The sequence below is a fragment of the Watersipora subatra genome, chromosome 5 (genome assembly GCF_963576615.1).
Source record: "Watersipora subatra chromosome 5, tzWatSuba1.1, whole genome shotgun sequence".
NCBI classification, from domain to species: domain Eukaryota; kingdom Metazoa; phylum Bryozoa; class Gymnolaemata; order Cheilostomatida; family Watersiporidae; genus Watersipora; species Watersipora subatra.
Genome location: NC_088712.1, coordinates 44,598,427 through 44,614,965, shown reverse-complemented (window position 1 = coordinate 44,614,965; position 16,539 = coordinate 44,598,427). Strand labels below are relative to the sequence as shown.

At 34.5% G+C, this 16,539-nt stretch overlaps 1 protein-coding gene across 1 annotated transcript in view; it reads left to right on the top strand.

Annotated features, from left to right (window-relative positions):
• LOC137397395 (crossover junction endonuclease MUS81-like) overlaps window positions 1–15,899 on the top strand; it is a 30,126-nt gene extending 14,227 nt beyond the window's left edge. Inside the window, exons 7-15 of the mRNA XM_068083685.1 lie at window positions 314–569; window positions 1,258–1,403; window positions 2,841–2,953; window positions 4,730–4,827; window positions 7,945–8,061; window positions 10,423–10,518; window positions 11,348–11,571; window positions 14,869–14,952; window positions 15,594–15,899. Coding sequence (XP_067939786.1) covers window positions 314–569; window positions 1,258–1,403; window positions 2,841–2,953; window positions 4,730–4,827; window positions 7,945–8,061; window positions 10,423–10,518; window positions 11,348–11,571; window positions 14,869–14,952; window positions 15,594–15,660 — 1,201 coding nt within the window. The 3' untranslated portion in view covers window positions 15,661–15,899. The remainder of the gene's footprint in view (window positions 1–313; window positions 570–1,257; window positions 1,404–2,840; window positions 2,954–4,729; window positions 4,828–7,944; window positions 8,062–10,422; window positions 10,519–11,347; window positions 11,572–14,868; window positions 14,953–15,593) is intronic.
• Window positions 15,900–16,539: the final 640 nt, after the last annotated feature.

The following is a 16,539-nucleotide window of genomic DNA, read 5'->3' as shown; positions in this document are numbered from 1 at the left end:
AGGAAGGGCATCCAATCAAAATTACTCCTGTGCCAAACCTCATGCGCAAATGGTTGCAGTATATTTAGTTCCAGGATAAATTTAGTTTGGAATAAAGTGCCGTACATGCAGCAGAGGGAATAAATCTTGATAATGAAATTAAAAAAATTTTGCCCCATAGGTTTTATAGGTTGATTAGTTACTAGCACTCTGTTTACTTCAGATTTTATGGAATGAACTGTCAGTAGACACTACAAAGTCATGGTGTTCCTTGTTCTTGTTTCTTGAACGTCCAATCATCATTGTTATTTTATTCATCACTGATATCTACCAGGTACAGACTGACAGGTGAGGGTGTGACTCTAGCTAAGCAGCTTCATGACCAATCAGATTCAACCATTCCGAGTTCTGACCAACCAGCAGCAAGCTCTCACCAATCAAAGACCCAAACTGAAGTCCCTAAATCTTCTGAATCTATTCGTATTCAACCAGCTGTGGTGGGTCGGTCGAAGGAGACGAAGACGAGTCAAGCTTTTACAGTTGTTCGATCTGCTGGTATCGGCATTCCCTCTTCTCTGGATAATTTACAGGTTTGTAACGCCTTGTTTCAACCATTTGATAACAGTAGTGTTTTGAAGGTTCACCCCTGTTATTATGCGTCTTTAACTTTGACACCATTCCTTTTATGTATAATCATGTTGGAACGCTATAACTGCCTTTGGGTGCTGTATGTTAGTAGCAGCACATAGAAATCAGCTTTTTTTCACTCTCTTGATTATTGATGTTCTTTTGTTAATTATTGAAATGTTTGGGTAGCATCCGTACATAGAATCCTTCCCCTTGAATTACCCAGACTCGAAAATTTTCAGTTTTTCTATTATAATTTTTTTGTAATAAAATGATAAAATTATATAGATGGTTGATTCAGCAATCCTCTTGAAGCATGTGGCTATTCAAACGAAAACGCTAAGCCTTGAGCTCCACCAAACAGATATATAACAGCTGTATTATTAAAAGCTTCCATTTTCTTTATTTTCGCTTGTTCTATCATCGCAGCCCCCTTACAATCTTGATGAGATGGTTGAACCAGCTAATGGATATTTGAATAAATGCAATTACTCTGTAAACCCTCCATCTTGTGGCTTTCTGAGACTTTTTAGTTTTGTATCATTTTTGCTTTGTTAGAGAGTCCTAGGTCGACTACCACTTTTTTACCATAGTCGCTCCTCTATATTTATTGTATTGTGAGAGTTTGATTGATCAAACTACATATTTTAGATAAATACCAGCACTGAGAGGAAAGGCCCACAGCCCATCCGAACTTCTGATGCTGCAAAAGCTCTGTTGGAAACAACACCCTTGTTCACTCTTCATCCCTCTCAATATGAAATCTTGTTGCTGGTAGACAACAGAGAACATTTTGGGTAACATTACACAATCTAAAGATGTCAATACATGTGTGGGTGCGTGTGCACACGCCCCTTTGCTATATACTCAGTAGTTACGACAATTCTGAAGGTGCGACTATGGACAGCTGTGAGGTTAAATAAGCTGTGTTAATAGGGTTAAATAGTTTGTGGAAGGATTGTCAACTGCATGAAATGACCTTTGGCAACTCCTTCACCTAAGAGATTGCTTCTTATAAGTGTTAGTATTATCTAAATGTTCGTAGCAACATAAAATTGTAGACTCATATTGCATGTTATTTAGTTGGGAAAAGTTGTAATTTTTGGGGGCCAAAGAGGGGATTGCAAAACTAATGGATAAATTTAGAATAAGGTTCAGAAGTAATGTCTCTGCAGCTTTTACCATAGATATGCTAAGAACTGCTTCCTTAAAGATAATTAGAGCATAAACCTCATTACATTGATTTGCAACCAATATAAGCAGTTAGCACACCCAAAGCCTAGCAATGGTTTTCAAAATAAAATTTATTCATGCGGCGATTATAAAAAAATGTGGCAAAAATTTGTTCGACTTCCTACTTGCGTCAGATTCGAAGGCTGAAATTGAACTATATTTTAATCACAACTCTTAGGAAATTGACTTTCGCGAAAAACATGTCATGTTTTTGCATACAAATATACTGGTGTGTACAGTCTTACCCCTCAAGCTCCCAGGAGGCAGCTTAGCTGTTAACTGTTTCACCCGCAACACTATTTGTACCAGTTTTGATTTATATCATGTACATGGTAGAAGAATTCATCTTATTGGTCGGTACAGTCTCCTTACTTACACACACATTAAACTAGAAAATAAGTTTTAAAATGCTATCAGAGTCGTGTGTTGTCTGTGCTCAGTCAGGAACTACTGATTTAGTGATTGCAAAGAAATTTAGTACAGCTGTTACCACGCATCTACCCATTGCAGAACTTTGAATGTTCGAATTTATATTTTATTATCTTACATGTATTGTAAAATGCATAATTTTACTTTGCTCATGATTTTGCTAATATATCTATGCTGAATTAGAATTTATTTTCGTTCAATTACAACTGGTCTGTTGTCACAATGCTTCACATAACCATCAAGATCTTAATTTTGTATGTATATTTTGATTTTCATAGGTTTGCTTGCATAAAATATAGTAATAATATAAATAATAGTAACAGGTCAAAAATATTGCCACCGTAAAACTGGGGCCATCAGCTCATGAAGCTTCTTCAGCTATGACAGCCGTCAGGCGAATGGTCATGTTAGTATTGCAAGATAGCTTTGTATCAGTAAAGAGTGATGCATCAGTGGCATGGCAAAAGGCGAACTGAGGGGCAGAGAAGAACTAGAATTGTTTTGCTCACTTTCAATATCATAGGAGAACTCATATTGCTCATTAAAGTTACCATATTCTATTTTGCTTGTAGCTTTGGGAGGGCAAAACAGCTCATGTTACCGTGCCTCAACAAAAATGCAGTTAAATTTGATGTACGTCCACTAAATGTTGGCGACTTTGTCTGGATAGCACAAGAAAAATATGGTAAGATATTTTTTGGAGCTCGAAGAATGTTCAAAAGCTTGATGTTCACGAGAAGCATTAACTGTCTTTAAAAATGAACATACACAAAAATTTTACTAATTTCATCATAAGTCTGAAGTGTAATTGTGATAGTAATAGTAATTTGTGTAGCTGTTTCCACAGCTGTAGTTCACAGCTACGGGAAGGATAGCTCCAAATATTACGTTTGTGCAAGTATTTATTGCTAGGGTAAAGGAGTTGTGTCTACATTGTTTTCACTAGTCAATATTGTCTCAACATCATTTGGCTAATATGGCTGTGAAACCTTATGCTAAGATTAAGAGATTAATTTCACCTCTTAATTTCACCTCTGTTTTAACCCTAATTATTGTTATTTTACTATCATTTGCAATTTTGTTGTTTGAGGTGATATGACTGCCAGTATGTTTCAAGATTAAATTTGACTTGATCGTGATTAAAACACTCAGAATAACAAAACCTTTCTAAAAATGATCTCAGTAGTTGCACTTCTTGTTTATGCCTGTCACTATGACATCGGCTATTGCGTTCAAGTTGCAGTGTTACACGGCTCTATTGGAATACCGTAAAACCTCAATTTAAATGCCATGGCACTCTGTGTATCAACTCTTTCCTTATAATAGTGGTGTTTAGTTAGAGGTGGCATAGGTCGTGTTCAAATTAAGAGCGGTGTTGTATCTTTCGGCTTTTTACGAGCGATGTGATACTAATTTCGCCTATATTTTACTATGGGTGGATCGACACTAATGCCATCGGTCTCAGCATTTCTGCTAATCAGTTTTTATATCCGTCCAAGAATAAGACCTAGTTAAACAAGGAACTACTTTGATTATAAATTGTTAGCGTGGTATTGTTATTAATTATTTCGATGGTGTCGCTTTCAGGCTTTTAAAGAAAACCTGTTAACGCTTTCGAGCTGAAAATCGGAAATCAAAACGCTTTAAAGTTCTCAGGTAAGATTGTGAACAACGTTATGGACGAATTTGAAAGCAATATATATGATTTAGACTTTAATGGCTACGGATCAGAGTGTAGTTTTGATGATTGTGATGATTGACTTTCTCAGGTACCCCGTCACTAAAATCGTGGCAACCGCTACAGCAACAACGAAAAATGAATTGTTAATGGTGTAACCGAGGTCATTATTAGTTCTATTTTGTGTACACTTTTCTACTGATAACTTTCTATCATTGGTTCATAAAGATAAGAGAATGTTGAAGTAGCGGTCAAATAAAACGTGGTGCTCAATTGAGGATGGCGTTGTTTTTCAACCCTTCTTCTCTAGTGGCCGCTATATTAAAGGTGGCATTCAAATAAAGGTATCTTTATTTTGTATTTGCAATAAAAAATTAATAAAAAATGATTCATTCAAGTAGTTTTTGCAGTTAATATTCCTTAGAGATACTCAGAATGTTTTGTATTTTTGTGTACAATAGTGACTACCTTCCACTCATAACTGTATACATTCTGATCTGCTGGTACAGAAGGTATTTATTTAGCTTTTATGTTCCATTAGCTCAAACTTGTTTATTATTTTATTTGTTAAAAATTATTTTTATGGTTAAGTTATCATTATGCTAGAAATGTTATTAGGAACCAACAAAAACAAGTTGCTGCATACTATTGCTAATACATCTATTCTTTTGCATGAAATTTGAAGTTGAGTGACTTCAGTTTCATTTTTTTGTGTACACTTGTAAACAGGATGTCTGAACAGGTGTTTAGAAAAGGTTTTTCAATCATTCGCCATCATTTCAGGGGATAAAAGGGAAGTTGTACTCGACTTTATAATAGAGAGAAAGCGCATGGACGACCTGTCTGGTAGCATTGTAGATGGCCGATATAAGGAGCAGAAAGTAAGTCCCTGCTTTTCCACCACCCTGAGCAGTTGAAGGAAGGCCTTCTGTTGCAATCTTTGTAGACACGACAGGCAAAACTTCCATCTAGTTTAAATAACTAGAATGGGTTATGTGCAATGTCATGAAGCCCAACTAGTAATAGTTTGTTCACAGCTGTGGAAAGGATGGCTCCAAATATTGCTTTTTTGCAAGTATTTATTGCTAGGGTAATGGAGTTGTGTCTACATTGTTTTCACTAGTCAATGTTATCTCGACATCATTTGGCTTGTATGGCTGTGGATCATCATGCTAAGATAAACAGATTAATTTCACCTCGGCAAGTGATTTATAAAAGGAACTACGAATAAAAAGTGCTTCTCATTTTCTACAGTTATTTAAATTGTAATTAAATATCATTTTAAACAAATACTCGCTGTGAAAACAGTAGCTGTTGTGATTGCAACTGTTGTGACCAGATTTTTAAAAATAAATAATTTTCCTTAGTAGCATCCTTTGCTGATAAAAATGCAGCAAAATTGAACAAATCTGTAAACATTAATTCTACTCGAAGATATAAAATATAACATTTTAACTTTTTCATAACTCTTATGAGAAATCTTTTAGCCCAATTTGATGACTTGCATAACAACCAAAGTGTCATCTTTTAAACCTCAGATTAACACTGGTAAGATGATCGTGGCTTAGCAAAATACTTTAGTAAAATAATACACGTCCAAGCTTTATGAAATTTGTCAAATGAAATTCTTAGTTTGTTCAAGAAAAAGCTAGTTACCTTTTAGCACAGATGACTTCTTGTGAAACTGAAGATGATTCTTCAGTTGATAGGAGTTGAATGTATCATCAGGTTTAAACATATGTGAAACATTATTTCTTTACATTGTGATTCAACAAAGAAAAAGTTTAGTGAGCAATCGTAGTGGCTGACTTAATTCACTCAAATAAAAATGACTACGTGTGAAATTGGTGGAGCAAATCGTAATTTTAAGCAAGGTCTCATTGATCATGAATAGTATTATTATGGTGCACACCTCGGTTATGATGTCTTTGTTATGCGGTTTTTGCCTTACAATGTCACACACTAGTTTTTCGTCCCCGTTATACGACATTTTTGCGCCATAGGTTTATCAACAAAAATTTATCTGGGTATTCAAATTTGGTATGCTGAATAAGCCAGAATAACGAAGATGCCAGTATGCTATTTTCTAAAGTCCTTCCCACATTGCCTGAAAATGAAACATGACCAATAGGTTGTAAAATTTTAGAGAATCATAAAGTGGAAGTTTACTTTAGTAAAATACATACTCAAACTTAGCTTTAGGTGTGTGTTCAGTAAGCTAAATTCATTTGAGTTAAATTCAAAGTGTATATTATAAGTCTGTCACGAAAGTAAGAACTCCCCACAGTACGTACAGCATATAGTTCATTGTAAAGTTACATGTTATTGCGGATCATAACCACTAAATACACTAAAGTTAGTGTAAGTAACTATAGTTAATAAGGTTAGCATACTATTTTGTTACTAATTTTTAATATGTGCAGTACAATATGTATATAAAATTTTGATGTTTTTCCCCAGAGGGTGTTTGCATTAGATAATTATTATGGGTTCTATACCCTTTTATTTTCGCCTCGCGTTGCCAGCACTGGAACAAACTAATTTGGTATGACAGAGCTTCAATGTCCAGAGGTTTTTATACTGTAAAATCTATTCCTTAACATACATGTAGTTGTTGAAGGTTAAAAGAGTTTACCAGCATTCGAATAAATGATACAGGATTGCTTTGATTTCGCAAAAAATAAACATAAATTAGCTACTTGTGGCAACTGGTGGACATGTTTAAATTCTAGTAAAAGCGTGATAAGGATTAAATTGGGATTGTCTAGACAACCTTAAATCTACTGTTTCAAACAGTTGCGGAAGGCAGTGAGAGTTTCAAACCAGTATTCTACTGGAGGATGTGTCGACTTATGATACAAACAGTTACGGAAGGCAGTGAGAGTTTCAAACCAGTATTCTACTGGAGGATGTGTCGACTTATGATACAAACAGTTACGGAAGGCAGTGAGAGTTTCAAACCAGTATTCTACTGGAGGATGTGTCGACTTATGATACAAACAGTTACGGAAGGCAGTGAGAGTTTCAAACCAGTATTCTACTGGAGGATGTGTCGACTTATGATACAAACAGTTACGGAAGGCAGTGAGAGTTTCAAACCAGTATTCTACTGGAGGATGTGTCGACTTATGATACAAACAGTTACGGAAGGCAGTGAGAGTTTCAAACCAGTATTCTACTGGAGAATGTGTCGACTTATGATACAAACAGTTGCGGAAGGCAGTGAGAGTTTCAAACCAGTATTCTACTGGAGGATGTGTCGACTTATGATACAAACAGTTACGGAAGGCAGTGAGAGTTTCAAACCAGTATTCTACTGGAGGATGTGTCGACTTATGATACAAACAGTTACGGAAGGCAGTGAGAGTTTCAAACCAGTATTCTACTGGAGGATGTGTCGACTTATGATACAAACTGTAATTTAAACAGTTTTAGTTGCTCACAATCAACTTTCGATTAAAGCAAAGCAAAGCATGTGTATTATGAGATTCCTAAATTCTTGTAACCTTTGAAACAAAGAACAATTTTAGTTCAACTACTTGTATAGTAGCCATCATTAAATCAATTATATTTAATAAAACCTTTTGCTCTGAGGAATTTTTCACCTTTACTTTTATGTAATACTAGTACCCTGAAATCTAGTGTGTCATGAGATGTAATATCTATGTGTACAATTCATCTGGAGTTCCAGGAGTCGGTCAATTGGGGCAGTTGTTAGAGCGTTGGTATGCTATGCTGAAAGTTGCAAGTTTGAATCCTCTTCAGTGCAATTTTTTTCAATTTCTAACCATGGCTATGGATCTACATGTACATACATAGCTTTTATTAGAGTAAAGCTTGATAGAGTAGCATCTCTTGGACTTTCTGCTGGTTTCTATAAGTTGAACTGCTTGTTTGACAACCAATATTTTACCTTTAATGTTTTATGTGGGTAAAAGCCTTGGACTATCAATTTTGCCATATTAGCATTCAAGCACATCTAGTCATGACCTTTGTAGTTGAGAATGAAACAGTCCGGGTTACGGAAGCCCATCTATCTGATAGAATACTATGCTACACAAGATAATGCTAGGATCAAGGAAGATGCTCTGCTGCAGGCAACAATGAACACACAGGTAACTTATGTGACATGTGTGATATGTATTTCAACAAGTATTTTTCTTATAGACCTCATTACTACTTATCTAGTTGTATGCATTTGTTTTTTGCTAGTTTGGTGTCATAAAGGATAGTGTAATTATTGCATTTGAACTTACACAAAGTTTGGTATGTTTCAATGTTTCAAATTAATTCCAGAATGTTTCAAGATTAAAATCAACAAAACTTGATCACGGTTCAAATACTCACACTCAATAATTTGCGATTATGATTTCGATAGTTACAACGAAAGTTACAGAATATAGACTCGTAACTCTGCAACTTGAACGCAACAGCTGATAATAACTATAGCAATGATATCAACTAGTAAAGTCACTTCGGCACCTGTTTTTCATCTGAGCGATTTTATCGTGTTGATCACAGCACTAAGATCACTTCAAGTATCAAAAACAAATGCAAATTATAGAAAAATGCTGATATTTTATTATAAAATCTACTAAGGATCTGTGTGTAATATCATCTTTGTGATAGCTATTAATTACTGAGATACCGATATATCAAGTGGATGTTTAAAATAGCACTGAGATTATCTGAGTACTTCCGATCACATTGTCGCAAATTTTATAGAAAATTGAAGACTAGTGGCGTACTAGTTGGTTTGTGCACGTAGTTAGTACAGTCACATGTCGACGTATGAGCTTAATGTGTTCTAGTGCTGAGCTTGTAAGTCAATTTATTCGTGTTTCAAGCCACTCTTTCTCATATAAAATAATTAAGTACAAATTAATTCGTTATCATACTATGAAAACACCGTGATATTCTAAAAAGGATATTACGGCTGAACAATGTGTTTTTAATTGTGATAATTCAGTACCTACAATACCTAGTTGTTATGATCTGCAATAAAAAGTAACATCACTAGACACACTACTGTATCAAACTTTTACCTTCGAGACAGACATTGTGGATACCAGCTGCCTGAAAGAAACTTGAGAGCAATGACTTCAGTACACTAAATATTTGTAACCCCATGTAACAGAAACTTTGAATATGTTTTCACTAAATTGAGTTTACAAAACACACACACAAGTGAAGGAAAGTTTCAATGTTGTACTACACTTACTTGAAGGTTTACCTGCAACAAAATTCACATTACAGTTATTTGCTATTAAAAGATTCACCGTGTCTTACTCTGTTGTGTTGTAGGTGCAAAATATGTGGAAATGGGATTACAAGTTTTTAAAAGCTAGAAAAAGGAACGGTTAATCGCTGCCATTACGAAAACGCCAGTGTGGAATCTCTTTATTTCGACGTTGTACTCAAAGTCGTTATTGTTTTGACACATGATGTTATCACTTAAATTAAAGGCCAATAAAAAGCTCAATATAAAACGTCCTGTAGCACTAGTTTATAACAAACACTTCGGGTTTTACCGAAGACCCCGTATCAAATATAGATGCTCGCTACTTTACAGTTTTGTTTCGGCTTGAACTAATCGTCAAGCTGTAATCTGATCATGTGACCCATAAGTCCTGCTAAGCAGGTGACCAACAGCGTCGTCATGTTTATCAGAGGATGATATGCATGCCTTCGAACTAAGGTTAAAAAATTAAACGAATTTTTACGGTAGGTTTTGAGATATCAGTGCTCAAAGTGACAGCATTACAAGGATGATGAAACAGCATGCGTAAAGACAATAGAAATGATTTTATTGAATGCATTAAGTATATTTGTGAAAATATTTCGCCGATCGAGGTTGTCTGAAGGTGTAAACAGAAGCCATCGTGTTCATCTACATCCCATTTGAGCTGTTTTGGAAAAGGATTCCGATCTACGGCGTTTTCGTGATGGCTGTGATTAACTGTTCGGTTTTGAGCTTTTAAGAGCTTTGAATCACATTTCCACATATTTTGCACCTACAACACAGCAGAGTAAAACATGGTGAATCTGTTGGTACCAAATAACAGTAATGTGAATTTTGTTGCAAGTCAACCTTTATGTTTTTTTTAGTATCTGTACCCATCTACGAGCTGTTTGCCACGGGTTTACTAGCTTTCAGCCAACCTTCTAAAAAAATTTTCAAACTGATTCAAAGCAAAACACTGAGCGATGTTGTTGTTAAAAGCAACCTCTTCCATATGTGGCCATCTAGTGTAGCGGTCATCGAGCATTGGCTCGTATCTCCTAGAATACTTGTATCTCAAGCAAGAAACTTGCTAGAAAGTCAGCTCTGATCTCAAGTTGTTTGTATGTGGAGACACACGTTTGTACAAGTATGGCTGTATGTATTTACATGTACGTCAATTTTGGCTATGGTTGGATCATTTAGTATAGCATCTAAAAGGTTTGATGCATAGGCGTTCACTCAATTGCTACAGATTATAGATGAGTTCTATGTAAAGAGATGTGACTCTGTCAAAGACTCCATAGCTTACATATCACTCCTGCACAGACAGATTGTCAAGATTTACCAGGTAGGTGCCTAGAAGATAGCCCACTCTCCCTAGTTTACAAGTATTATTACCTTTTTATCCCTTTTTATTCAGTGTATCATAAAGATTTAGTGCTGTCTGTTTAACCCTATTTATTTATGATCCAGTGTTAAAAATATACACCTTTTAACACTGCATGTTTTAAATAGTGTATCTTTTTAACAATTTAAAATTTACACAAAAGTTCAACTTTTTTTACCACTTGTGTTAAACACTTCTTAGAGTGTTTTAATACAAGTGTTAAAAAGAGTGAGTTTAGCAAGTATTTGAACACTTGTTTAACTCTTTTAAACAACTTTTTAACAGTTGTTTGACAGTTTCGTTTAAGTGTGTCTTACAAACAATAATGAATTTTATTTATTATTGTTATTATTGAAAATTATTTGTTTTTCAAATATTCATTGGTTTTTTTGCGCATCTTTAAGCGTTTACTTCGATTATCCACCTCAATTATTTGCTAAGTCTGCTAAGTTCTAAACTTTGATGAGGCAAGACTGCTTGCTTTAAATCTACAGTTTGTATCTTTTTAGATGATGCAAATTTCTCAGATTTTTAGTCATTTGTTTAGTAAGCTGCCACAGAACCATGAAGTTAATTTGAGTTGTTCTCAAACTATGGCTACAAGATCAATTTAGGCTGTTGGCGGAAAATTCAAAGGCAAAAAACTAAGGAATGGGCTACAAAAAAGCATAATGGTCAACTGAAAATCTAATGATATAAAAATATTGTTCACCTTTCTTTGACATAAACTACTTGACCATTCTGGTAAGAATTTTTTCGTAACTTCAACTATTTTCCGACCTCTTGTTAGGATAAGATAGTTCACGGATATTCAAAGCATTCCCTCCCTCAACTGCCATTCAACATGACAGACCATGAACAATGCCACATGACGTACGCTGACTTTAACTCAGCCGGTAGCAAAACGAAACCTCCTACTGTCACGGATTCATTTAAGCGAATGCTCATGTGTGTTCCCGGAGTTTCCCTGGACAAAGCTAATGCTATCGTGGAGAGTTATTCGTCCATCAGAAGGTATTTATATCATCCTTTAAGTAAAAACTTGCATGTTATAATTTATGACATATTTTTAATGCTAGCCTATGTTTATGCTTGATCTTAACAACAGGGAAAAGTCTCTATTTGAACACCACAGCGTTTTATTTTTCAACTCTTTTCTTATAGCGGCATTTTATTAGAGTTGAAGTTTGTATAGAGGCTGGTGCTGTATTTTTGTAATAGCTCGGAAAAATTTTGAGAAGCTAAATTTAAACTTTTTTACGGTCGAAGGGAATGTAGCCGAGCGGTGTGACTTTAACCCATTTGGATGCAATAAATCTGCTAAAACTCACCTCCAACTTGTCATAGATCTTTAAATAAATATGCATTGGGAAGCTGAGAAATATCTTTACCAGTTGATATCTATTGCTTGCAATTAACCTGCAACGATCTTATAGCCTGCGTTGCAATTTGTTCAAGTTTTCAATTTTTTGTCTTGCTAAATGCGAAGGAATATTTTCCCACGGCCAAACACGAGTGAAGTGATTGTTTGGCAGCTTTATGATAAATACATATGCGCACACAACTCCCGAAAAATTATCCATCAACGGCCGTTACCAAACCCTTGTACCGAAATTCCACCAAAAAATTTAACCATTCTTGTGCAGAGTCATTTAAGTATATCAATGATACAAAACACATATAAACATATTTAAATATGTTACCAAGTCTTTGAAAAGTTGACACAATATCCTAAAACTAACCCATCTGATCGGATTATACATAAATAGACCGATTAATTTGGCCAAAAATTGCAAATAAAACTTGAGCCTTTTTTAATCAGAATTAAGACCGGCCAACGAAATGCCGGTAAGGCCTTGTGACAGAGAGTAGAACCATTAAGTCATGCGCATTTCACGAGAAAAACGTGCACATTTCACCAGTCTATGGCATTGTCCAAAGGCATATGCCGAAGGTTTCTGTAATTAACGTGGAAGTACTGAAAAGTAATCGTTTTTTTTTGCCGATTCTACCAGACTCTGACATTTTGGACAATTATAACGAGCACTTTGGTATTCCAACTGATGTCCAAAGAAGTGAAAGTAAAGAAAATAACAATGATATTTTACTAACGATTCTTATAAGATTGTTACAATATGTACAATTGTACAATATTATCTTACAATATTACAATTGTAAGAATAATTATTCAATTTTATAAGATTATTATAAGATTTAGTTATAAGAATAATCATTCGAATTTACAAGACAACCAGGTAAAATCTGTTTGGAGTTTTAAATTCAGCATAATCTTTTAGATATAAATACAAAATCTAGGTAAATATCACAACTTCTTGATTTTGGTTGCTATGACCAATGGTATACAGCCCCCAGCCTGTGTATATTACACAGCAGCTTGCCATTTTATTTCTAATATTGCATTTCTCCTATTGCAGGGGGAGAGATATAAACATATAATCTTTTCCTTTCATTATTGCTGTTTGTTGTAGATAACAACACCCACTACATTACAGCTACCATTGCAGCTACCATTGCAGTTCTCCTATTGCACTGCAGTGTGCCAGAGCCATTTGACTGCTAATATTGCATCTCTCAACTGGCAGTACCCTTTCTTTTTCCATTATCACTTTGGTCATGGGCTGTATGACAGGGGAATTTCTAGTTATTTTATAACTAAATTTAAAATTTTTCACAGCAGCTCATTGCACTTATTGGCAAGTTCACTAGTTTACAGCCAAAACTGGTGTTTTATGTGCAATGGAAGAGGAGTTATGAGTTTCGATCCATTGTGAGCTGAGTCTAAATAACCGTGGTTAAGCTACCAAATAATATGATATACACCTGAAATATTACGAGCTATATAATAATAATCGATTGAATGCTACAAATATATATTCAAGAACAAGTAACAAACAAACCATTATTATAGAACATGTAGAAACAAAAATTAACAATTTTGAAAAATAAATATTTGCATCATCTGCGTCTGAAGAATTTTTTCAACAGACCTAAACCTAAAGTTTATGTTAAATGAATTTAATGCTAACTTAAATGCATTTTGCTTACTAAATACATACTTTAAGGAAGTTTTAGTATGTATTTTAGTAAACTTCAAATTTTGAACTAAAATTTTATCATTTGTTTGTTTGCGAATCGGTTTTTATCATGACGGATAAAAAGAGATTAACAAATTGTAAAGATAATCTCTCAATCTCTTAAAGATAAAGGGGATTAAGATATATATGTTGCTCGTCATGGCAAGCAACGTATATCTCTTAATAACGTGTATAATCAGTACTCAAGTTGCCATATTTTAATTTCGAGAGAAATTATTGTTGATATTGGTGGCAGAAAAAATTCATCCGTATAGAAAAAATATCGAAAAAACATCGTTTTTCTTAGAGTTACGGAAAAATATTTTATAACCAAGGCATCGTAACGCGTGGGCGCAATGCTCAAATAATACGTCATTTAGCACGTGCATATGCTATAGAGTGTATGGTAGTGCCTGTGATCAATACACCTTGCATAGCTCAGTGTTAGAGCGTGTGGGTTCAAAACTTGCGGTTGTTATCACCGCGAGTTCATATCCAAAATGCGGAATTTTAATTTCCAAGATTTTAATAGCTTTAACTGGACATGCACTGACAAATAGACAGATACCCAGAAACACAGACAAACTTTGAGAAACATATATATAGATAGATGAAGCTGTTGAGGTGGGGGCACCGGACATTAATGTTTTAATAGGGTAATAAGAGAAATGAGATATATAAAAATAGAGAGAGATGAAAAATCGTTGCGGTAGGTATTATGGAAAATTTGGGAGTTTCGTATCCAACACTTGCTGATTATCTCTGATATACATTTTTTTATGAAAATGCTATTTTCAGTGACATTGGCTCACGCTGTCAGTTGACTAAATAACTTTTGTGTTCAACGTCATTTGCAAAGGCCCCATTATATTTTACTTCTAGACAATCTTTACAATGATATGCTCTTCAGTCTTAGATTTCTTAATGAAATGACTTAGTCAATAAGTTATTAGCATTGGAAAAAACCACAATCATATAGGCCTAAACAGTTTGAACTGTGTAGGCCTATATGATTGTGTACAAGTAAAGACCAAACACTAAAGACTGAAGACTTATATTGTTCAAGCTACTTGAACAATGTTGCTTTTATTTAAGTAAAACGTGCAGGTGTGTTGCTTATGATAGAGTCTATTACTTGGCATTTATTTAGGCATTACTGTAGATAAATTATGAGAGTTGCTCTACGTCCAGTTTTATGAGACAGTATTTGTTTTAGTCTGACGGAGAGCTACCAAAAGTGTGCTAGTGAAAAAGACCGAATAAACCTGCTAAGTTCTTTCAAAATCGGAGACACCAAAAGGCAAGTTATTTTTCTTATATTCGCTTGTGTTATTTTTTAAGCATTGCTATTGAGGTTTATGTCTTTCTACCGCTTTTGTTTACAATCATAACTATGTTTTGATGTATTGAAAATGTTTATAAAAGGTTTACCTCAAGTTTTATATGAATGTTGGGTTTTGTCAAGTAACTGAAATATTGAGCTTAGATGTATATATATATGTAATGGTCTGCAAGGGCAGTATTACACACTGCAAAACCAGATAAACACCATTCAATTCCAATTTATATTGTAGCATTCAATTTTTTTAAAAGAAACTTATGGATTTTTATATAAATGTAACCTATATAGTTCTCCCACACATTGACATACATGTGGTACTAGAATTTTAAACCTTTAAATGAAAGTGAATATAAATTGCAATTAACAGCTTCATTGAACAATTTTCTAGTAGTTTTTTTCAGGTGTTTTAGAACAATTTACACTTGCTTGTTATTTTTAGCTGCCCTTCTGCACATTTTTACCAAATAAATCAAAATAACCTAAACTCTATATAACTATATATCTACCAAACTGGGTTTATGGTGCCCTGTGGTGGAGCTGTAAAAGTGAAACACTTGACCTAAAAAGCTATAGACTGTGAATCTAATTTTCTGTTTTAGACGTCTTGGGGATGCATGCAGTAAAAACATTCACACCATGTTTTATTCACCAATACCACTATTGTGACAACTGAGAGACACCTGCCACTGCATTTCAATGTTATCATTTAGCAGATACAATTGTGTGATGGAATTGTTGACCAGTTAGAGGCATGCATTTTCATGTTCGATATATTGTCTCTGATGGCTGTTATCTCATTTTTAGCAAACTTTATCTTGTTATTCATGCTGCACAGTTGAAACATAAAAATTTGTATGCATGAAATTAGTGATATCTAATTTGCATTTTTTATTTATTTGTCTAAACCCAACAGCTAGTTACGTAAATAACAACATAACTTCTAAATAAAGTGTAAACATATTAACTTCAGCCATTTATTGTCGTGCTCTGCGTGCTATCAATCACCTGATGATGGGTTGATTATTCTCTATAAAATTAGTTTATATGGGTAAATAAAAATTACAATGATAATCTAATAACGTGTAATATATGATCATAATATATACATGTATCACATATTATAACAGTTATAGCAAGCTTTTTTACCGTTATAATTACTTCATTAGTGAGCTCTTAATTTGGCTCTTTATGACCCCGCCAACTGGGACCTGTCGTTCCCTACTTTGTAAAAAACATCCTGATAAGCTTACTCCCTTTTGTCGAGGCCATTGTGAACCCGTCAGTTACATTATTCAGGGAGTCAAACACCAAAGAAAACTCCTTGATAGAATCATAATTATCCCTGTTTTAATGTATTCATTTATATGTTAATTATCATCAGAAGTGCACTGGGAGCTTCTTGACTATTTGCTGTGCTAGACACACTAATCATGGAATCATAATTATCCGTACGTGTGTGTTATTAATAGTAGGAAGTAGGTAGAAGTTCCTAAGTTCTGTCATACACATAATGTTGAATTTAGAACTCTATATAATGCACACTGA